General features: G+C 42.0%; 1 protein-coding gene across 3 annotated transcripts in view; it reads left to right on the top strand.

Moving 5' to 3' along the window:
- Nucleotides 1-3,670: 3,670 nt before the first annotated feature.
- LOC131823658 (adhesion G protein-coupled receptor E2-like) overlaps nt 3,671-25,202 on the top strand; it is a 36,652-nt gene continuing 15,120 nt past the window's right edge. For 2 of the 3 annotated variants that reach the window (XM_059160263.1, XM_059160261.1), the window contains exons 1-10: nt 3,671-3,842; nt 5,776-5,829; nt 12,404-12,553; nt 14,526-14,576; nt 14,876-15,010; nt 18,838-18,993; nt 19,553-19,717; nt 20,218-20,264; nt 20,394-20,471; nt 20,907-21,084. In XM_059160263.1, coding sequence (XP_059016246.1) covers nt 3,707-3,842; nt 5,776-5,829; nt 12,404-12,553; nt 14,526-14,576; nt 14,876-15,010; nt 18,838-18,993; nt 19,553-19,717; nt 20,218-20,264; nt 20,394-20,471; nt 20,907-21,084 — 1,150 coding nt within the window. In that variant the 5' untranslated portion in view covers nt 3,671-3,706. The remainder of the gene's footprint in view (nt 3,843-5,775; nt 5,830-12,403; nt 12,554-14,525; nt 14,577-14,875; nt 15,011-18,837; nt 18,994-19,552; nt 19,718-20,217; nt 20,265-20,393; nt 20,472-20,906; nt 21,085-25,202) is intronic. The other variant, XM_059160262.1, reaches the window with a different exon arrangement.

Here is a 25,202-nt window from a genome sequence, read left to right as displayed (position 1 = left end):
AGATTATTCACCACGACCAAGTGGGATTTATTCCAGGGCTGCAAGGTTGGTTCAACATCCGCAAATCAGTCAATGTGATACAACACATCAATAAAAGTAAGAACAAGAACCATATGATACTCTCAATAGATGCTGAAAAAGCATTTGACAAAGTACAACATCCCTTCCTGATCAAAACTCTTCAAAGTGTAGGGATAGAGGGCACATACCTCAATATCATCAAAGCCATCTATGAAAAACCCACCGCAAATATCATTCTCAATGGAGAAAAACTGAAAGCTTTTCCGCTAAGGTCAGGAACACGGCAGGGATGTCCATTATCACCACTGCTATTCAACATCGTACTAGAGGTCCTAGCCTCAGCAATCAGACAACAAAAGGAAATTAAAGGCATCCAAATCGGCAAAGAAGAAGTCAAATTATCACTCTTCGCAGATGATATGATACTATATGTGGAAAACCCAAAAGACTCCACTCCAAAACTGCTAGAACTTATACAGGAATTCAGTAAAGTGTCAGGATATAAAATCAATGCACAGAAATCAGTTGCATTTCTCTACACCAACAGCAAGACAGAAGAAAGAGATATTAAGGAGTCAATCCCATTTACAATTGCATCCAAAACCATAAGATACCTAGGAATAAACCTAACCAAAGAGACACAGAATCTATACTCAGAAAACTATAAAGTACTCATGAAAGAAATTGAGGAAGACAAAAAGAAATGGAAAAATGTTCCATGCTCCTGGATTGGAAGAATAAATATTGTGAAAATGTCTATGCTACCTAAAGCAATCTACACATTTAATGCAATTCCTATCAAAGTACCATCCATCTTTTTCAAAGAAATGGAACAAATAATTCTAAAATTTATATGGAACCAGAAAAGACCTCGAATAGCCAAAGGGATATTGAAAAAGAAAGCCAACGTTGGTGGCATCACAATTCCGGACTTCAAGCTCTATTACAAAGCTGTCATCATCAAGACAGCATGGTACTGGCACAAAAACAGACACATAGATCAATGGAACAGAATAGAGAGCCCAGAAATAGACCCTCAACTCTATGGTCAACTAATCTTCGACAAAGCAGGAAAGAATGTCCAATGGAAAAAAGACAGCCTTTTCAATAAATGGTGCTGGGAAAATTGGACAGCCACATGCAGAAAAATGAAATTGGACCATTTCCTTACACCACACACAAAAATAGACTCAAAATGGATGAAGGACCTCAATGTACGAAAGGAATCCATCAAAATCCTTGAGGAGAACACGGGCAGCAACCTCTTCGACCTCTGCCGCAGCAACATCTTCCTAGGAACAACGCAAAAGGCAAGGGAAGCAAGGGAAAAAATGAACTACTGGGATTTCATCAAGATCAAAAGCTTTTGCACAGCAAAGGAAACAGTTAACAAAATCAAAAGACAACTGACAGAATGGGAGAAGATATTTGCAAACGACATATCAGATAAAGGACTAGTGTCCAGAATCTATAAAGAACTTAGCAAACTCAACACCCAAAGAACAAATAATCCAATCAAGAAATGGGCAGAAGACATGAACAGACATTTCTGCAAAGAAGACATCCAGATGGCCAACAGACACATGAAAAAGTGCTCCATATCACTCGGCATCAGGGAAATACAAATCAAAACCACAATGAGATATCACCTCACACCAGTCAGAATGGCTAAAATCAACAAGTCAGGAAATGACAGATGCTGGCGAGGATGCGGAGAAAGGGGAACCCTCCTACACTGTTGGTGGGAATGCAAGCTGGTGCAGCCACTCTGGAAAACAGCATGGAGGTTCCTCAAAATGTTGAAAATAGAACTGCCCTATGACCCAGCAATTGCACTATTGGGTATTTACCCTAAAGATACAAATGTAGTGATCCAAAGGGACACATGCACCCGAATGTTTATAGCAGCAATGTCCACAATAGCCAAACTATGGAAAGAACCTAGATGTCCATCAACAGATGAATGGATCAAGAAGATGTGGTATATATACACAATGGAATACTATGCAGCCATCAAAAGAAATGAAATCTTGCCATTTGCAACAACATGGATGGAACTAGAGCGTATCATGCTTAGCGAAATAAGTCAAGCAGAGAAAGACAACTATCATATGATCTCCCTGATATGAGGAAGTGGTGATGCAACATGGAGGCTTAAGTGGGTAGAAGAATAAATGAAACAAGATGGGATTGGGAGGGAGACAAACCATAAGTGACTCTTAATCTCACAAAACAAACTGAGGGTTGCCGGGGGGAGGGGGTTGGGGAGAAGGGGGTGGGATTATGGACATTGGGGAGGGTATGTGATTTGGTGAGTGCTGTGAAGTGTGTAAACCTGGTGATTCACAGACCTGGGGATAAAAATATATGTATATAAAAAATATATGTTTATAAAAAATAAAAAATTAAAAAAAAAAAAAAAAAAAAAAAAGAAATTATGGAGGGCACATATTGGGTGTGATGCATAACAATCAATCTTGGAACACTGAAAAAAATAAAATTAAATTTTAAAAAATGAAATCATGGATGCCAGTGGAATGTATGTAGCACAACATCTTCATGGCATAAATGAATGGATAAAGAAAATGTAGTGTATATATATACATATATACATATATATATATATGCACACACAATGGAATTTTATATATACATATATGAATATTATTCATCCATGTACAAAATATATAAGTCACGGGGCTGTAAAGTACAACATGGTAACTACAATTAATAATATCATATTGCACATTTGAAAGTTGTTAACAGAAAAGATCTTAAAAGTTCTCATCACTTAAGGAGGGCACATACTGCATGGAGCACTGGGTGTGGTACATAAACAATGAATCTTAAAACACTGAAAAAATAAATTTTTTTAAAAGTTCTCATCACACACACACACACACACACACACACACGAAATTTGCAACTATGTATGGTAATGGATGTCAAGAAGATATATTGTGGTGATTATTTCATAATATATACAAATATCAAATCATTATGTTGTATACCTAAAACTAATATAGTGCTGTATGGCAATTATACCTCAATAAAATCATCTTTGGGGGCACCTGGGGGGCTCAGTCAATTAAGCATCCAATTCTTGATTTCTGCTCAGGCCATGATCTTTGGGTTTTGGAATCAGACCCCACGTTGCAGGAGAGTCTGTGCTGAGCAGTGAGTCTGCTTGAGATTCTCTCCCACCCTCCCCTCTGCCCTTCCCCCCACTCACACTCTCTCTCACTTGCTTTCTCTCTATATATATAAAATAAATAAGCACAGGGTGTTATATGCAACTAATATATCATTGAACATTATATCAAAAACTAATGATGTACTAAAAGTTGGCTAATTGAATTTAAATAAAATTAATAAATTGAATAAATAAAATATTTTTTAAAACTGTCTTTTAACAGATACTAAATAATGAATTCTGTTGACTCTGATCCAAAGTTTTCATGGAGTAGAAAAATGAGCAGAGTAATTCTTCATGTTGGGAAGTTCTTATAATACACAGGATCACATCTTCTTATACCACAAAGATTTAAAAACCACCTTCAAGGAGGCTTCCAGTACAAACACCACTAATGCTATGCAAATACTTAAAAAATAGAAGTAAAGTTTCTGAGAAGTTAATCACAAGACAGAGTCTCAGGAAAGAAAGGATCCAAACCAGTGGTTTCCTATGGCAGTCCCTCTGGAGCCCAAGTCAGACTTAAAACAGGAAGTCTTTGTAACACACACAGACCAAGACAAGACGTCCTCTGTGCCTGGGCTCGCAGTTGTCTGCATCATGAGAAACAAAAATCTACTGTTGCCAGGTAGGTAGAATTATAAGAATAATGACAGATAACTAAAGCTATCTGGGAACTCTCTATCCAGTTAGATAATATTCTATGTTCTTGATAATCTGTTTTGTTTTCTCACTTTCTCTCTAAAGGACAAAGGGAAGAGATTTTAAGAAAGATGTTGGCTCATTTATATCTAGTCTCAAAGCAGAAAATCAGTAAAACTTACTCCTGGAGCCAATCCAACAGAGATTTCTCATTTTATCAGCTATATTGGCCCAGCTTCTTCAGAGAAAGAAAATGAATATAATGTGTGTGTGTGTGTGTGTGTGTGTGTGTGTGTGTGTGTGTGTGTGTGTGAGGTGGGGGATGAAGGAGAGAAAGAGAGATTCATTCATTTTAAGGAATTGGTTCATGCAATTGTGGAGGTTGGGAAATTGATATTCTGTAGGGCAGACCAGCAGACTGACTTGATGTTACATCTCAAGTCTGAAGTCATTCTGAAAGCAGAATTTCCTCCTCCTGAGAGGAGGGCAGTCTTTTTTCTCCTGAGGTCTTCAACTGATTAGATGAGTTCCACCCACATTATGGAGGATAATCTGCTTTACTCTGAGTCTACTGATTTAATTATTAATCTCATCTAAAAGACACCTGCCCAGCAGGTGTTTGACCAAATATCTGGGTCCAGCCAAATTGATACATGAAATTAACCCTCCTACCGCCTATAGTATTTTTTTTCACAAGGGTACATAACCAAAGTCTCTGAAAACTCTAGTGAACTAAGAAAAACATCATCCTCCAGTCCATGGGCTTTGTGTGGGTCATGGAATTGTTAAAAGGGCAATAATGGTGCATAATAGGAAGGACAGCTTAATGCTAATTGGTCTTTATTTCCCTCAATGGTTAGGATAATACCTGTTACATAGCAAGTTAAGCATTCCTTATATATTGTCCTTGTTGGTTGTAATTTGTTCCCTTGTTTTTGTGAAAATAGTCACATTTCTTATCATCTGCTGTGTGGAACATGATTATTTTTAATGCTGGGAATATTTTAGAAAATAGTATGAAGGCACTGACATATGGAAAGACTTTTCATAGAGTTCACTGCCTCCCATGAATGGAATGAAACTCTAATAGGTGGGCAGGTGATTGCCTGTAGAGTAGTCCCTTCACACTTGTAGTGGTTTTGATACCATGAAGCCTGTCCAGTGACTCATCACTCAGGACAAGCCTAGAGGATAAAGGGAAAGGCTGTGTCCTCAATGCACTGTAGGATGGCCAGGAGCTCACTTGTTATGAACCGTAGAAGCCATGGTCACTGCACCTGGAGAGGCCACTTAACGACGAAACGGTGGCTCTACCTGCTGGCGCCTTAGTTCTTACCACTTACTTACCTCAGCTTCCCCTATTGTGTTTCCTGGGCTTCCTGCCTCACCAATACTACTGTAAGCTGGACTCAAACTTGGGGCTGGCTGACTCCCAAACCCATGCTCCTCTTGTGTGCCCCAAAATATGTGGGTTAAACAGGAGGTAATAATCCTCTAAGAGAAATCCTCAAGGTATATTTCTGCCATTGTCAGAGAACAAAGGACCTGGCTATGGGCAGAGCACACCAGTCTGTGGACTTTGTGCTTCAAGATTTATCCCCTCCATCAGGAGAGGCCATAATTTCCAAGTTGTGTCCCTGACATCAGTTGTCTGTGTATATATGTCTGTGTCCTCTTACCTGTAACACTGAGACTCCATGAGGATGGTGTCCGTTAGTGACTAACTCCTCTCTAGGGAGAGGGAGGTAATAGGGCTGGTCCTATATAAGGTGCAAGAGTCTTATGGATGCTGCTGGAAAGCTTTAGCTGCATGGTGAGATCCACATCCCTAGGAGGCAATGACCATGCCACTAGGAGTTGAAATTGGAACTCCACTCTCCTCCCTTTGTTCTCTCACTGTTCTTTTTTTTCTGCTGTAGGAATTTTGATGCTGCTGCTGTTGACACTGGGAGCTGCAGCCCAGTACAGTAGAGGTGAGTCTGCAGACTTAGTGACATAAGCTAAGGAGTGCATATGCTGGGTCTGGGTTCTACACCAACAAGGGGAAAATGAGGCTTATTCTCCAAGTGAAGCTCCAAGATGGTCTTCTGGAGACAAGAGAAACTACTTCCTCCTCTCCAAATGTCCAGTCTTTGGTCTTTTTCCTCTTTTGATGGCAGCCATCCCTTCCCTACCTTCCCCTGCTCTACTCATGGACTCTTAGTTGGCAGCTGACTTCATCTAATTCTGTGAAACTTCTGGCTGTGGTCTCCATCCCCACTGCTAGTTCCCCCACACCTGTGCTCCCTGGTGCCCTAAGAACTCTCCATGGGCCAATACCACCACCTGTCGCTGTTCCCTGGGATTCAGTTCTTCATCTGGGGAGATCTTCATCAGCCTGTTGGAGAGCTTTGATGGTATAGGAGCATGGGGTGGTGGAGAGCCAGGGAAACAGAGAGGAGAGATGGTGGAGCATTCTAAGCCCTCAGCCTCACTGAGAGTAGCACCCAGCACTTCATCTAGGAAAAGAGGGAGGTGACAGGGCAGGGGAAGTATGAGGGAAGTGGAAGGTTTTCATGATCAGTAGGTAGAGTGTTGAGAGCTTACACAGCAGAGCTGAGCTATGTGGGTTCAAAGTCCAGCTCACTGCTGATTACATCTGACATGTAGGAAATTATTTCTCTTCTCTGCCTCAGCTTGCTTGTCTGTAAATTGGGGACAATCATTGTACCTATACCCCATAGATGGAATAAGATTTAAAATTCACAAGTATAAAGAACAGGTAAAGACTAGTTCAAAGGAGACTGCCAAACACAAGTTATTATTATGGTCACTGCTATTATTACTGTGATTTTCTCATAGCATAAAGAAAGGGGAGAGAAGTGGAAGCAACAGGAGAGAAGAAATACCCACAGCCTGGAAGCTCAGGGCTTCCTCCTGGCATGAGCTCACCAGGAACTCCTGCCCCCTCAGGATCATGGCTTCCTAATTTAAATTTCCTCCAACAATGCACAAATTTCCCTTTTTCCCACATCCTCACCAAAAGTTGTTATTTTTTGTCTTTTTTATAACAGCCATTCTGACAGGTGTGAAGTGATATCTCACTGTGGTTTTGATGTGCATTTTCCTGATGATTAGTGGTGTTGTGTACGTTTTCATGTACATCTTGGCTGATTAGAGGTCATCTTTGGAAAAAATATACATTCAGGTCCTTCACCCATCTTTAAATTGGTTAAAAGTAATAGTATTTGGGAGGTTGCTATTGAGCTGTATGAATTCTTTATATATTTTGGATGTTAATCCTTTATGTGATAATATGATTTGCAAATAATTTCTCCCAAATTGTCAATAGGCTTTTCATTTTGTTGATGCTTTCCCTTATTGTACAGAAGTTTTTAGTTTGATATGGTCCCACTAGTCTATTTTTGCTTTTATTGTCTTTGCTTTTGGTGTTGAGTCCAAAATATCACTGCCTACACCAATGTCAAAAAGCTCACTCCCAGTTTTCTTCTGTGAATTTCATGATTTCAGGGTAGCATCATTTTTAAATTATTAAATTAAGGCTCAAAGAGATCAAGTGACTTATCCAAAGTCTTACAACTAATAAAATGATAGAAGCATGTCCAGGTATAAAACTAAGGTGATTTTAAGTATTGGTGAGGAAGTGGAGAAAAAGGAAACCTCATGCACTGTTAGTAGGAATGTAAATTGGTGCAGCCACTGTGGAAAACAGTATGGAGATTCCTCAGAAAATTAAAAATGGAAACACCATATGATCCAGTAATTTCACTACTGGGTATTTACTCAAAGAAAACAAAAACACTAATTCAAAAAGATATATGCACCAACATTTATTGCAACATTATTTACAATGGCCAAGATATGGAGGAAACTCAAGTGTTCATCCATAATTGAAATGGTAAATAAGATGTGGCATCCATCTGCAATGGAATATTACTCGCCCATTAAAAAGAGATCTTGCCATCTGCAACAACATGAATGGACCTAGAAGGCATACTGTCAAGTGCAATAAGTCAGTCTGAAAGAGACAAATCCTGTATGATTGCACATATATGTTGAATATAAAATGTAAAATAAAACCAGACTCTTAAATACAGAGAGCAACCTGATGATTGCCAGGGGGAAGTGGCAGGGAGATGGGCAAAAAAGATAAATGGGATTAAGAGTTACAAACTTCCAGCTATAAAATAAATAAGTTATAGAGACAAGGATCACAGCATGGGGAATATAGTCAATAATACTATAATAATATTGTTTGGTGACAAGCAATGACTACACTCACCATGGTGAGCACCGAGAAATGTTTAGAACTGTTAAATCAGGGTGCCTGGGTGGCTCAGTGGGTTAAGCCACTGCTTTCGGCTCAGGTCATGATCTCAGGGTCCTGGGATCGAGTCCCTCATGGGGCTCTCTGCTCAGCAGGGAGCCTGCTTTCTCTCTCTCTCTCTCTCTCTCTCTCTCTCCCTCTGCCTGCCTCTCCATCTACTTGTGATCTCTGTCAAAAAAAAAAATAAAATCTTAAAAAAAAAAAGAACTGTTAAATCATTGTGTTGTACATCTGAAACTAATATAACACTCTTACTTCAGTGAAAATGTATCTTAAAAAAAAAAGAAAACATTCCTAAAGTCTTTTATATTTGAGTATATTCAACACACAATGTTACATTAGTTTCAGATGTACAACATAATGACTAGACAAATTTATACATTATGCCATGTTCACCACAAGTGTAGCTACAATCTGCCCCCATAAATCAACAGATTGCTGTTATATTCCTTATGTTGTGTCTTTTCTTCCCATGATTTATTCATTTCATAATTGATAGCCTGCATTTCCCACTCCCCTTCACCCAAACCCTGGCCCCACTCTCCTTTGGAAACCTAGAATTTGCTTTCTGTATTTATAGGTCTGATTCTGCTTTTTGGTTTTTTGTATGTTTTATTCATTTGGATTTTCTTTTTTTAGATATCATTTATGAGTGATATCATATGGTATTTTTCTTTCTCAATCTTATTTCACTTAACATAATACTCTCTAGGTCCATTCATATTGTCTCAAATGGCATAATCTCATCCACTTTATGGCTCTGTAACATTCCATTGTGTATATACCACATGTCCCTTATCCACTCATCTGTTGACAGATACTCAGGTTGCTACATATATTGGCTATTGTAATAATGCTGTAATAAACAACAATTTAAAAATAAGCTAAAGAGCACTATGCAAGAAAATAAGATAGTATTGTTTAGCGCTGTTTAAATCATTTATTTTCCCCCTGAAATATTTTTAAATATACTTTTTTAAGTATACTTATACTTTTTTAAGTATACTTATTTTTAAGTATTTTTAAATATACTTATTTTTAAGTATTTTTTAAAGCATCTTTAAGTATTTTTTTAAGTATTTTTAAGGATACTTAAGTAAACTTTCAGGGAACCTGGGTGGCTCAGTCAGTTAAACACCTGACTCTTGATTTCAGCTCAGGTTGTGATCTGAGGGTCCTAGGATGGAATTCCAAGGGAGAGGGAGACAAGCCGACTGCTCAGCAGGGAATAAGCTTGTCTCCCTCTCCCTCTGCCCCTCCCCTTGTGCTCTCTCTCTCTACCCAATAAACATTCTTTTAAAAATATTTTCAAAATCCAAGAATTAAATTACTACTTTTGTATCATTTCTGCTTAAGAAATGGTACAAAACCATGAGAGACTATGGACTCTGTAAAACAATCTGAGGGGTCTGAAGGGGCGGGGGGTGGGAGGTTGGGGGGACCAGGTGGTGGGTATTGGAGAGGGCATGTATTGCATGGAGCACTGGGTGTGGTGCAAAAACAATGAATACTGTTACGCTGAAAATAAATTTTAAAAAAATTTTTTAAAGAAAAAAAAAGAAATGATACAAAATTAGAAGGTATGCTTTTTAAAATCTTGTTATATATGAATATCTTTTCAGAACATTTAAATAAATAATAATTTTAACTTAAAAATAAATAACTCAATCAGAGATACCTAATTATCATATGGTTTCACTCAAATGTGGAACATAAGCAATAGGGCAGAAGAAGATAGGAGAAGGGAGGGAAAACTGAATGGGAAGAAATCATTGAGGGAGACAAATCACATGAGACTCTTGACTACAGGAAGCAAACTAGGGGTTGCAGAAAGGGAAGTGGTCAGGCAGATGGGGTAACTGGGTGATGGGAATTAAAGAGGGCATGTGATATGATAAAAAATAGTAATAATAATGATAAACAAATAAATACTAATAATGGACTGGTGAAATAACCTTAACTTTAAAACAACAGTTGTTAAAATATTCTGAGAAATAAAGAGAGAAAGAAGGAAAGAAAGGAAGGAAGAAAGAAAGAAAGAAAGAAAGAGGAAAAAAGAAAGAAATTTCAATCTCATAAAGAAAATCAACTATTTTTCTCAAATCAGAAAAACAAAAAATTGGGTCATCTGAGCGGCTCAGTCGTTAAACATATGCCTTCAGCTCAGGTCTTGATCCCAGGGTTCTGGGATTGAGCCCCACATCAGGCTCCCCGCTTAGTGAGAAGTCTGCTTCTCCCTCTCCTTCTGACTGCTGCTGACCTTCCTTGTGCTCTCTCCCTCTCTTTCTCTCTGTCAAATAAACAAAATAAAAATCTTTAAGGAAACAAAAATTGCTTTTCCTTTAAGATGAAAATAAATACAACTTGCATAATGGAAGCTGAAACTAAAGTTTGCTTCAAAAAACATTTTATAATGACACTGAAGAGGTTTTTATTCAACAAAATAGAATCATAAAAGGAAATTCTAATACTTAAAAATGGTTAAGATGGAAAATTTTGTTTGTGTGCATTTGGCCACAATAATAGGAAAAAGCAAGAAAATACACAGTTTTTACACCAAGAAATATTTTCATGTACTCAAAATAGTCTTAGATGCATATCTATTGATAAGTAAAGGAAAATTTTCTAATTTTTTGAAAAGAAAAGAAAAAAATACCCTAACTTACTAGTAGTCTGTGTAGTGGACTTATACACAGTTTTCTTTGTTTTCATTTTTTTTATATTTTCTTTGTCCTTCTAAGTATCCATGTGTCATTTAATATTTGGGAGAAAGTTAATTTACCATGGAAAAAAAGGTAGTGTTGGGACTCCCGCCCAGTCCCTCTATGCCTGAGAGGCACCCCTAATGGATCCCCTCCATTTGTGCATGTGTGACCCATGGAGGCTCATGGCTGGGTGAGCATGGCCATGAGCCCTGCTGATGGTACGCCTGGATCCCAGCTCCTTCCCGGGAGCATGCCTGTCAGGTTGAGGATTTCTCATATCATGTCTTCCCCTCCTGCATTTGTCATTCCCACCTGTCCCCCACTCGACTCCATGCCACCCAACGACCTTGAAGGCAAGTGTCCAGCTATTGCCACCATCTGAGAAGAGAGGAGGGCAGTCCCTTTGCCCAGATGGGGGTGAACATGAAGGCAACATGTGTGTGTCTTCCCACATCTTGTCATGTCCTGGTGCTGACACCCACAGCCTGGCCTGGGGCCTTAGAAGGGACATCTATGAGGTCAGGTAGGACACTCTTCTCTGGGGGACCCAGTTGCCTGCCCTGACTCTACATGATGCCATGAGTTCTTTCAGGCTCTAAAGTCTTGTTGCCCTGTTTGGATGGTACAGGACCGAACATTCTGTCCCTGCATTTTGATGCATTCTTGACTTGCTAGTTCTCATTCAACTGTTATTTTTAGCCAGGGATGAGTCAGAGCCCCTGCTCTCTGGGTCCCTGAGATACTCAGTGACTCTGGCTCATGAAACTCTTTCCTCTCATGTGTAGAGAAGAGAGAGAGGTAAGAGACCAGACGAACCCCCCTCCCCCAGTGACTCAGCTGTGAGAACCTGCATGTTGCTTCCTCATTTCGTATGTGTGATGGGCTCTGATAAGAGAAACTTCCTCCAGGGTTGGAGGTAGCAAGACTCCTCCAGAGACATCCTTGGACTTCTTGAAAATGCCTGACATTTGGAGCTTGGGACAGTGGATGATGAGGACTCTGTCAGGATCTTGGGCCACTGTTGAGTAATGGGAAGTGGAAGCTGCCAATGGGCAGTGGCCAGACCACCTGGCTTTACTCTCAGGTGGGGAAGAGTGTTACTCTAGCAGACTCCAGCTGTGACACCCTTAACTGACTCAGCATCGAGAGTGGTCTTCAATGCCACCATCACACTGACTGGAGCCCACCCCCAGAACACCAATAGTGCAAGCAGAGACTTAGTGCCTAAGTCCACACCACATTTGCAGAAGGGTATGCTGACCTCCTTCCAGCCCCTATGATGGCACAACAGAGTATCTGAATCTAGGTGCCCTCAGGCCCAGCCAGAGAGTAGAGATGAGCAGAGCAGTGAGCAGGCTTTCTGGAGAAGCTGTCTCCAGCTCATACCTGCCCCAGGAATGCCACCTGCAAGCTGAGTTCTTTCCAGTACCTATGGCTGAGTCAGGCTGGAGGCCAGGGTCTCTGCCTTATGGGAACTGATTCCTTTGGGACATGATCCTTTATCTTGTATTCTAGACATCAACATGTGTGAACGACCGTTGAGAAAGTCCTGTGCAACCTACGCTGACTGCCGGAGCATGGACGACAAGTACTGCATGTGTGGCCCAAGACAGGAGCTCATTTCTGAGACAGCATTCAGGAATGAGAGTGAGAACATGTGTCAAGGTAAGAAAGATTTTTCACCTTCTATATCCCCATCCATGAGGTTTGAGGTCACTAAGCTCACTTTTCCAGGCATCAGAGAGCTGTTCTCGGCACCTATTTGAGTTCTATCCCTCTCCAAACCCCAAGGCTCTGATACCTCCACAAAGGGCCACTCACACAATTTTGGAACATCTTCCCTTCCCACATAGTACTTTATTTTCATAAAACAAAGAGGTGGCATTTAGGAGACTTCACAAACTCACAGCACATTATGTTTCAGTGCAATATCCGTCTTCTGCTTCATCAGTGGTGGCCAGTATAAGACCTTCCCTGCCCACCGCCACTGTCCCAGAATCCATACAAACTTGGTCACACCAGAATGGATCCAGGAACCCTGTCTAGAATTGTAAGAAGGGGGGATATTTGAGGGTGGGCACACCTTTCCTGGCCAACATTCCCCTAGCCAACAACCCTACCTGGAAAAAATGCCTCCTCACATGGTGAACTGGTTTCTTGGCCTTCCGGCTTTAATTCCCCCTGCAAGCTCTGCCCTGAACCTCCCCGATAATTTAGTTTATAGGCCTGTAGGTAACTCAGGTGACTGGGACCTGGAAGATGTTGTATGGGGGTAGGCAGAGTGATGTGGACCACCCTACACACACTCTGAGATTGAGGTGAATGGAAGAGTCTTCCGTCTGGACCAGATGGAAAAAGAGGGGACGACTGCAGAGTCCTGACCCTTTTCCAAGGAGGTCAACCCAGGCCCCGTTTAACCCAGACCACTCAGAGACAGAAGATGGAGGGTGAGTCCCATTTGGCAGTTCCCACAGGTCTATATCACTGGTGGAAGTCCAAGGGTCAAGAAAACAGAAGCATCTGCCACCTCTTGCCCATCAGCACCTGCTCCATTCTCCATCCACCTTGCCCTCCTCCACCACTGACCTTGCTCAAATGCAGATTCTCACCACCATCTTTTAGTCCAGAGATTCCTTCATGGGGATCAGAAAAGAAAACTTCACTGCCCCATAGCTGCCTGACTGAATGTCAGCCCCACTGTCTACCACAGCCCTGGTGGCCACTCTCCAGGTGACCCTGACTGTACAGCATCACCTTCATTCTCTTGATTATTGCCCTTAAGCCCCTTGAAAGTCCTGGATCAGGTGTGGGTTTTACTCATCTCCATGGAACTAGAGTCTCAGAGTTAATGTGGATGGGAGCATGCTGTCTCCCAGGACAGCTGGGATTCCAAGAATTAGGCAGGCAGTGAGATTCCACCCAGGAAATGTCAGGACAAAGGCCAATGCTGGGAGCCATGACAGTTCCTGATTGGGTACATAGCATTTCCCCTGCACTTAGTTTCCAGGAAGGCCCATCCTGGACTTCTTCAAATCCTCAGGTTTGGTGGCTGTGATATCCCCACCCCTCTAGGAGTCACCCAGGAAATCTGAGGGCACCAGGCCTGACAGACTGAGAGGGCTTGGACCAGTTTCATCCACATCTGGACAACAGAACACCTAGCCACTCTCTTGTCTCATAAAATAATCCATGTGAAATAGAAAAGGCACACATTCACCACGGAAGAGAAAGCAGGCCTTCTCCAAGCAGATTTCTGCTATTGCCAGGGAACAAAGAACCTATATAAGGGCAAGACACATGGATTGGAAGAGTTTCTCCTTCAAGATTTTCTCCCCTCCTTTGGAAGAGGTTTCAATTTCTATGTTGTGTCACTGACATCAGCTGTCCATGTATACTCTGTCCCCTTAACTGTAGCACCTGGGGTTCCATGAAGGTTATGTTTGTGGTTATCCTTGACTTACTTCTTGGGGAGCCCAGGGAGATGGAGGGGATGCAGATAGTCTTGGCACAATGTGCAGCAGAGGACGCTCATGGATCCTGCTGGAAAGCTATGCGCTGCAGAAGGCAATGGCCATGCAGTCATGGGTTGAAACTGGGATTCACTCTCATTTCTGTGTTGTCTTCTTTTCTGTCCCAGGGATCTTGGTGCTGCTGCTGTTGACACTGGGGCCTGCACAGAAACTGAAAGGTGAGTCTGCCCAGCCTATCCCACTGGGGACATAAGCTGGGGAGTGAATTCTGGGGTCTGGGCTTTCTTACCATCAATGGGTAGGGAAGGGGGCGTATTCCACAAGTGATGCTCACAGATGCTTTCTGGGTATACAAGAAGCTGATTCCTCCTCCCTAAATGTCCAGAGTTCTCTGAGCTCTTCCAGTAACAGCCATCCCTTCCCTACACCCCACCCCTTGCTCTATCCCTGGACTCTTAGCTGGTATATGTCTCCCTCCATTTCTTGAACCCTCTGACTGTGGTCTTCGTCCCCTCAGTCTCTGTCCCCACAGACTGTGCCCAGTGGTGCCCTCCAAAATCCACGTGTGTGAATGCCACTGCCTGTCGCTGCTCCCCAGGATTCATTTCATCGTCTGGGGTGATCTTCACCAGCCTGTCGGAGAGTTGTGATGGTACAGGGTCTTGGGGTGGTGGAGGGGCAAGGACCCCAGGGGTTGGGAGATGGTGAGGCATTCCCAAGCCCTCAGTATTAGTGAGAAGAGCACCCAGCATTTCATCAAGGAAAAGAGAGAGGTGACAGGGCAGGAGGAGTACAAGGGAAGTGGACAATCTGGTTTTCATGATCAGTAGGTAGAGTGTTGAGAGCTTGCACAGCAGAGCTGAGCTACGTGGGTTCAAAGTCCAGCTCACTGCCAATTACATCTGACATGTAGGAAATTATTTCTCCTCTCTATGCTCCAGTTTGCTTGTCGATAAATTGGGGATTTAAAATTCACATGTGTGAAGAACAGGTAAAGAATAGTACAAGGCACACTGTCAAACACAAGTTATTATCATGGTCCCTGCTGTTATTACTGTGTTTATACTTGTAACACAAGGAAAGGGGAGAGTAATGGAAGCAGCAGGAGTAAGCAACCTGGAAGCTCAGGGTCTCCTTCCACAATAAGCTCACTGGGAACTCCTTCCCCTTCATGGTCATGGTTTCGCACCTCACTCCTCACAGCAGCCTCATGAGGCAGGCAGAGCTAACACGGTTTGTTTTTTGGGTGGGGTGTGTGTGTGTGTGTGTGTGTGTGTGTGTGTTTCATTATGTTACATTAGTCACCATATGGTATATCATTAGTTTTTGATGTAGTGTTCCATGAGCTGGCACAGTTTTTATTTCCCACCTACATTCCTCTGTTCTGAGTTCTGTTTTGTTTGTTTCTTTTTAGATTCCACATATAAGTGAAATCATATGTCATTTGTCCTTCTCTCTCTGGCATATCTCACTCAGCATAATGCCCTCAAGATCCATCTGTGTCGTTGCAAATGGCCATATTGCCTTCCCTTTTATGGCTGAATGATAGTCCCCTGTGCACCTACACCACCTTCCATCATCCACTCAGGCACTGATAGAAACATGTTTCCCTACCTTGCCTTTCTATCATAAATGCTGTGATGAGCTTGCCTGTTATAAATGCTGTGATGCAGATATCTTTCCAGGTTAGTGTTTTTGTTTCCTTCAAATAAATACCCAGGAGTGGAATTGTTGGATCATACAGTAGTTCTGTTTTTAATTTTTTTGAGGAATCTCCAGATTTTTTCCCACAGTGGTTGCACTAATTTGCAGTCCCTTCAATAGGGAGCAAGGTTCTCTTTTGTCCACATCCTCACCAATATTTGCAATTCCTTATCTTTTTTTTTATAATAGTCATTCCAACAGGTGTGAGATGATAGCACCTTATGGTTTGGATTCCCATTTCCATGATGATGAGTGATATTGGGTACTTTTTCATGTACCTCTTGGCCATTTGAATGTCTTCTGTGGATAATGCCTATTCAGATCTCTACCCATTTTTTAAATTGGATTGTTTAGGATTTTTATATTGTGGTAAATGGGTCCTTTATATTTTTTTGGATGTTAATCACTTTTCAGATATATGATTTGTGAATATTTTCTCTTAAATTATAGATTGCCTTTTCATTTTATTGATAGTTTCCTTTGTTTTATAAAAGCTTTCTGATGTGGCATATTTCCTCTTCTTTATCTTTGTTTTCTGGAGTGAAATCCAAAATATCTGTGTTGAGACCGATTTCAAAGACTTTATCTCCTGTGTTTTTTTTTCTATGAATTTTATGGATTCATTTTTTATCATAATTGGGACCAAAGAGATTGGCTTATCCAAATCAAGATTAATAAGATTGTAGAACCTAGATCAACATCTAAAACAGAAGAGTTTTTATTCTTAAACAATGCAAGATTTAAAAAGAAATTTACATGACTTAAGTATGGCCAACATGGTATATCATATGCTATGGGCATTTCACCACAATAAGAAAATTAGTGGAGAAAAGGGGAAATAAACAATTTTCATACCAAGAAATATTCTTCATCTACTCAAAATCATCTTAGATGCATATTTACTGATAATAAAGGACAATGCTCCTAGCATGTTTGAAAAGCTGAGGGAAAAAAATATCCTCAATCTTCAAGTAGTCAATATATAGTGGACTTGTAAGTGGATTTTCTTTGTTCTCATTTTTTAAATATTTTTTTCAGCTTAACAGTATTCATTGTTTTTGCACCACACCCAGTGCTCCATGCAATCCGTGCCCTCTCTAATACCCACCACCTGATTCCCCCAACCTCCCATCCCCTGACCCTTCAAACCCCTCAGATTGTTTTTCAGAGTCCAGAGTCTCTCATGGTTCACCTCCCCTTCCAATTTCCCTCAACTCCCTTCTCCTCTCCATCTCCCCTTGTCCTCCATGCTATTTGTTATGCTCCACAAATTAGTGAAACCATATGATAATTGACTCTCTCTGCTTGACTTATTTCACTCAGCATAATCTCTTCCAGTCCCATCCATGTTGCTACAAAAGTTGGGTATTCATCCTCTCTGATGGAGGCATAATACTTCATAGTGTATATGTTCTCATTTCTCATATTTTCTAATATCCATGTGTCATTTAGTACTTGGGGGAAAGATGCTATCATATTTTTAAAAAGAGATGTTGTGACTATTAGCCAGCTTTGGTGCATTTGCATGTGTGTATTATGGAGACTTATGGCTGAGTGAGTATGACAAGGAGATCCTACCACTAATGTAACTGATCTCAGCTCCTTTCTGGAAGCATGTGTGTATGGTTGAGGAGTTTCCTGTCCTTATGCCTTCCACACCTTGCACCTCCTTCTCAGTCAACCCCCACTCACCTCCACCCCAACCTGCAACACTGAAGATAGTTCTCTTGCCATTGTCGCCATCTGAGAAGAGAGGAGGGCAGTTCCATGGCCCAGGTGGGGGTGAACACGAATGCATCACGTGTGTGTTTTCCAACATCCTGTCATGTCCTGGTGCTGACACCCACAGCCTGGTATGGGGTCTTAGAAGGAATGTCCACAGGTGCAGAGAAGAAACTTTGAAAGTTTTGGAATGTATAGGACCAAATATTTTATGCCTGCATTTTGATTCATTCTTGTGTCCATGGTTTTTATAAAACTGTTGCTATTTTTAGCTGATAGTGTCCGTCCCTAGCTCCCTGAGCTACTCAAAGAGGACCTGGCACACAGACATCTTTCCAGTCATTTAAAAAATAGGGAGAAATAAGATGCCAGAAGACATCACCAATGTTTCAGCTGTGAGGAACTTTGTGCAGCTTCATTTCACATTCCCAATATCTCTGACAAGAGGGGACCTCCTTCAGAAGCAGAGATAGTATAACTTCCACAGAAATATCCTTGGGGATCATAAAAGTACCTGACATTGGGAGCCTGAGGCAGTGGGTGATAAGGACTCTGGGGGGATCTTGGGCCATCGTGAGTAATGGGAGGTGGAAGCTGCCAATGGGCAGTGGCCAGACCACTTGGCTTTACCCTCAGGTAGGAAAGAGTGTTACTCTGCACAGACTCTAGCCGTGACCCCCTTCACTGACTCAGCATTGAGTCACTTTTGTGCCACTGTCACACTAACTGGAACCCACCCCCAGATCCCCAATAGTGCAAGCAGAGACCCACAACACATGCAGAAGGGTATGCTGACCTCCTTCCAGCCCCTATGATGGCACAGCAGAGTATCTGAATCTAGGTGCCCTCAGGCCCAGCCAGAGAGCAAAGATGAGTGGAGCAGTGAGCAGGCTTTCTGGAGAAGCTGTCTCCAGCTCAGACCTGCCCCAGGAATGCCACCTGCTATCTGAGTTCTCTCCAGCACCTATGACTGAGTCAGGCTGGAGGCCAGGGTCTCTGCCCTATGGGAACTCACATCTTTGGGAGGTGACCCTTTGACCTATTGTTTTCCAGACATCAACGAGTGTGTTCCCTCCTCGACAGCGTCCTGTGGGAAATTCGCAGACTGCTGGAACACAGTGGGGAGCTACTACTGCACATGCATTCCAGGTTACAAGCTTGCTTCTGGGGCAAGAACATTCAGGAATGAGAGTGAGAACACATGTCAAGGTAAGAATTCACTTGTGTCTTCCATCTACTCCTCCATGAGGTTTCGAGTCACCCAGCGCACTTTCTCCAGGCATCAGAGACCCATCCTCAGCACCTAGCCAGAGATCTGTACCTCTTTGAACCCCAAGGCTCAGAACTCTCTGTAGAGGGTCACTTATGGAAGTTCAAAGAATTCCCCTTGCTCCTTGGCATTTTACTTTTGTAAAATTAAAAAAAAAAAAAAGGATGGCACTCAAGATATTTCAGGAGCTCATAGAAGTTTCTAGTGGAAAATCCCTCCACCTCACCATCATCAGTGACTGTGAGGATGAGACCTTTCCCACCAGAGCCCACTTGGGCTTGGCCATGCCAGGAAAGCTCTCAGATCTTTTGGGCCATGTTGGACCCAGGGAACCCACCCAGAAACACTACAAGGGGAAGATGGGAAGGCCAACCCTGTTGCCTGGGTCTGTTCTCTCCCTGGCCAACAATTTCAGCATCCTGAACCTCCTTCTCAGCTGCTCGGCCTCTGTCTGTCTCCCTGCACAAGGCTGACCCTGACTCTCCCAAATAAATTCAGTTCACAATCCTGAGAGAAGACCAGATGACCAGGACCCAGAAGGATGTTGTGTGGAGTCTAAGCAGAATAACACGGAGGCACCCCCATACACACGTGGAGAATTGGGTGATGAGAAGGGGCTCCCATCTAGACCAAATAGCAGTGGGAGACATCGGGGACGACCAGGTGAGCAGTTGCCCTGAGGGAATTAAAACAAAAGCTGTCACTGGGAGCCAGACAGCATCCTGGTTGGGAAATGTGGTATATTCCCTCAATGTGGTTCCCCAAAAGACCCAATCTGGTCTTTGTCCAAATGCTCAGGCTGAGACACAGATTGCCATGATGTCCCCATCCTGGCTGAAAGCTGCCCAGGGAAGCTGAGAGAACTGGAGCTGAAGACAGGGAGAATTCAGGCCAATTCCATCCATATCTGGGCAGCTGAGCATCTGGGCACCACATTCACCCATAGCACACCTCGGTGTGAATAAGAAAAGGCACCCACTTACCAGGGAGGAGTCAATGTGGCCTTCCTGATGCTTCTATGTCCAAACTCTGAATAACTAAATGACCACCTGGGAAAGTATCTGGTCTGACCTGATCCCAGGCCCCTTACCCACACACACACACACACACACACACACACACAGAAGCTTTCATACCTAATGAACTGCTGTTGTCCCCTGCAGGCATCTTTTTCCCCACCTGGACCCCACCCCATGGAATCAAGAGCCGGGTGAGTGGCCCCAGCAGGGACTAGGAGACAGGAAATTCTTCCTCAAAGTTCCCCACCCCTCCTGGTTGCCATTTCCCCCAAGATTCCCACATAGAGGCTCTCTGACTACCTCATCTTCCCTCTCCCCAGAGACTCTCCCACTTCTTTAAAAGATTCGAAGATCTAGGCAGAAATTTCATACCAGCCTTTGTCCAGGACACCATACAGGTAAGGTCAGAATCCAGGGGAGACAATTGGAGGCATCTCATGAAGGCCCAGGAGAGCCTTGGTGTGGAAAGAAACCCCCCAACACAATGGTGACCTCCCTGAGGCACTCCTCTCCTGGGGTGGGTGGGAAGAGCAGATATCCAGGTATTTGTACTCACTGTTAGACACCCACCTGCATCTACTAACAACCTTTCATCTTACTTTTCTGGAAATTGGATTTATGTCATCCTTGGCATTCCTCATCCTTGGCATTCATGAAAAGGATTGGCCGTGAGTGGCTGGATTCCAGGGACAATCCCAGGAAACCCCAAACAGTGCCACCTTTTCCCCCAAACAGATAGTCTCTAGGACCTTTACTTTGAGGCTAAGTGGACAGCCTATTCATTCAGTCTTTCTGGCCCATGATGCACTACTTCTGTGTCTGCTTTCCCCCAGGATGTCGTACAGGGTGTGGATGAGCTGCTGCAGACCCCTGAAGACCTGGAGGCCCTGCCCCGCTCAAAGCAACACTATGTGGCCACAAACCTGCTCGCTGGCCTGGAGAATGTGCTGAGTAACCTAAGCCAGGCCCTGCCCAATGGGACATTGACCTTCAATGCATCTGCAGGCACAGGTAAGTACTGGGGTCTGCCCCAAGCTCTGCTCTGCCTGTTCTCCCACATTTGTTCCCCAGCCTCAATGGAATGTGTGACCATGCTTGTATCTCAGTATTATAATCATAAACAAATTAAAATAAGTGGTAAAAAGAAATGAATAAATTATGCTAAGTAAAATAAGTCAGAGAAGGACAAATTCTGGGTGATCTCACTTATATGTGGAATCTTAAAAAAATGAATAAATAAAACACAAACTGGAGCTCATAGGCACAGACTGGTGGTTGCCATAGATTGGGGTTAGAGGGGTGCTTGTGAGGTGTGTGGGGGTAGGTCAGTAGGCTAAATGGGTGAAGGGGGTCAAAGATATAAAATAAATAAGTGATGGTATGTAAGGTGCCTTGTGACTATAGTAAATAATACTCTGTTACATATTTCAAAGTTGCTACAAGAGTAAATCTTGATCAAAAAGTTGAAAATAGAGCTACCCTTCGGGGATAAAAATATATGTATATAAAAAATATATGTTTATATGTTTATAGAAAATAGAGCTACCCTATGACCCAGCAATCGCACTACTGGGTACTTACCCTAAAGATACAAATGTAGTGATCCGAATGGGCACATGCACCCAAACGTTTATAGCAGCAATGTCCACAATAGCCAAACTATGGAAAGAGTCTAGACGTCCATCAACAGATGAATGGATAAAGAAGATGTGGTGTATATATATGCAATGGAATACTATGCAGCCATGAAAAGAAATGAAATCTTGCCATTTGAAATGACATGAAAGGAACTAGAGGGTGTTATGCTGAGTGAAATGTCAACCAGATAAAGGCAATTATCATATAATCTCTGTGATATGAGAAATTTGAGAGGCAGAGTGGGGGGATAGAGGGGGATAGGAAAGGAAAAATTTAAACAAGATTCAGGAAGGAGGCAAACCATAAGAGACTCTTAATCTCACAAAACAAACTGAGAGCTGTTGGGAGTGAAAGCGTAGGGATAGGGTGGCTTTGTTATGGACATTAGGGAGAGTCTGTGCTATGGTGAGTGCTGTGAAATGTGTAAGCCTGATGAATCACAGACCTGTACACCTGGGGCAAATAATATATTATATGTTAATAAAAAAATTTAAATCTTGGAAGTTCTCATCTCAGGAAAAATAATTTTTAACTGTGGTGCCAGAAATTAACTAGGCTTCCTATGGTGATCATTTTGCAATATAAATAAATAAATAATCATTATGTTGTAAACATGAAACTAATGTCAATTGTATCTCAACAAAACAAGAAATGAATATCTATGCTCAAATAATCAACAAAGCAGGACAAAATATCCAGTGGGGAAAAGACAGTCTCTTCAATAAATGGTGCTGGGATGGGACACCTGGGAGGCTCAATGGGTTAATCCGCTGCCTTCGGCTTGGGTCATGATCTCGGGGTCCTGGGATCAAGTCCTGCATCAGGCTTTCTGCTCAGCAGGAAGCCTGCTTCCCTCTCTCTCTCTCTCTCTGCCTACTTGTGATCTCTCTCTGTCAAATAAATTAGCAAAAATCTTTGGGGAAAAAAATGGTGCTAAGAAAATTAGATACTTCTGTATAGAAGAATGAAACTCGACCATTCTCTTAAACCATTCACAAAGTTGAACTCAAAATGAATGAAAGACCTCAACATGAGGGAGAAATCTATCAAAATCCCAGAGGAGAACATAGGCAGTAACCTCTTTGACATCGGCCACAGCAACTTCTTTCATGACATGTCTCTAAAGGCAAAGGAAACCAAAGCAAAAAACTTTTGGGAATTCATCAAGATCAAAAGCTTCTACACAGCAAACAGAACAGCCAACAAAACAAAGAGGCAACCCACAGAATGGGAGAAGATATTCACAAATAACACTACAGAGAAAGGGCTGGTATTCAAGATCTATAAAGATCTCCTCCAACTCAACACACACAAAACCGATAATCATGTCAAAAAATGGGCAGAAGACATGAACAGACACTTCTCCAAAGAAGACATACAAATGGCTATCAGACACATGTAAAAATCTTCATCATTATTAGCTATCAGGGATATTCTTTTTTTTTAATTTTTTTTATTTATTTTCAGCGTAACAGTATTCATTGTTTTTGCACCACACCCAGTGCTCCATGCAATCCGTGCCCTCTCTAATACCCACCACCTGGTTCCCCAACCTCCCATCCCCCGCCCCTTCAAAACCCTCAGATTGTTTTTCAGAGTCCACAGTCTCTCATGGTTCACCTCCCCTTCCAATTTCCCTCAACTTCTTTCCCCTCTCTAACTCCGCATGTCCTCCATGCTATTTGTTATGCTCCACAAATAAGTGAAACCATATGATAATTGACTCTCTCTGCTTGACTTATTTCACTCAGCATAATCTCTTCCAGTCCCGTCCATGTTGCTACAAAAGTTGGGTATTCATCCTTTCTGATGGAGACATAATACTCCATAGTGTATATGGACCACATCTTCCTTATACATTTGTCCGTTGAAGAGCATCTTGGTTCTTTCCACAGTTTGGCGACCGTGGCCATTGCTGCTATAAACATTGGGGAACAGATGGCCCTTCTTTTCACTACATCTGTATCTTTGGGGTAAATACCCAGTAGTGCAATTGCAGGGTCATAGAGAAGCTCTATTTTTAATTTCTTGAGGAATCTCCACACTGTTCTCCAAAGTGGCTGGACCAACTTGCATTCCCACCAACAGTGTAAGAGGGTTCCCCTTTCTCCACATCCTCTCCAACACATGTTGTTTCCTGTCTTGCTCATTGAAATACTACCTTAAATTAGGGATATTCAAATCAAAACCTCATTGGGATACCACCATACCCCAGTTAGAACAGCCAAAATTTTCATAACAGGAAACAACAACTGTTAGAATGTGGAGAAGGGGGAACCCTCTTACACTATTGGTGGGAATGCAAGTTGGTGCACCACTTTGGAAAACATTGTGGATATTCCTAAGAAATTAAAAAAATTGAGCTACCCTATGACCCTGCAATTGCACTACTGGATATTTACCCCAAATACAGATGTAATAAAAAGAACATCTGTACTCCAATGTTCATAGCAGCAGTGGCCACGGTCACCAAACTGTGCAAAGAACCAAGATGCCCTTCAACAGACAGATAATTAAGATATGGTCCATATATACAATGGAATATTATGCCTCCATCAGAAAGGATGAATATCCAACTTTTGTATCAAACATCGGGACTGGAGATTATACTGAGTATAATAAGTCAAGCAGAGAGAGTCAATTAAGTGAAGTCAATTAAGTGAAGTCATATGGCTTCGTTTAACTTGTGGAGCATAAGGAATAACATGGAGGACATTAGGAGAATGAGAGGAAAAGTGAATTGGGGGGAATCAGAGGGGGAGGGGTACCTCGGTGGCTCAGTGGGTTAAGCCACTGCCTTCGGCTCAGGTCGTGATCTCAGGGTCTTGGGATGGAGTCCCACATTGGGCTCTCTGCTTGGCGGGGTGCCTGCTTCCCTCTCTCTCTCTCTGTCTGCTGTAATCTCTCTCTGTCAAATAAATAAAAAATTTAAAAAAAGAAAAAAGAAAGAAAGAAGTCAGAGAGGGAGATGAAATATAAGAGACTATGGACTCTGAGAAACAAACTGAGGGTTTTGGAAGGGAGGGGGTAAGGGGTTGGGTGACACTGGTGGTAGGTATTAAGGAGGGCTCATATTGCATGGAGCACTGGGTGTGGTGCATAAGCAATGAATATTGGAACACTGAAAAAAATTAAAATTAAAAAAGAAATGAATAAAACTATAAATAATATACATGTTAATAAAAAATAAATTATTAACAGAGGAATTGATGATAAATAAGAATTTAAGATAAAATAGAAATGGCTTCCCAAGAAAATAATTTATTTAATTAGGAATAATATGAATTCAATATTATCTGATATTTAAGTGTTTTATTTGTTTTATTTCAGGTAAAATTCATGTACCATAAAATTCTTTTTAAGCAAAAATCCATTTTAAGCAAAGCATACTATGCAGTGGCATTTATTTTTCTAAGATTGATTGATTGATTGATTGATTGATTTTATAAAGAGAGAGAGTAAGAGCAGAGTGGAGGGGCTGAGGAAAAGGG

This window comes from Mustela lutreola, chromosome 2, assembly GCF_030435805.1.
Source record: "Mustela lutreola isolate mMusLut2 chromosome 2, mMusLut2.pri, whole genome shotgun sequence".
Taxonomy (NCBI): Eukaryota; Metazoa; Chordata; class Mammalia; order Carnivora; family Mustelidae; genus Mustela; species Mustela lutreola.
This window is presented reverse-complemented; position numbering and strand designations above follow the sequence as displayed.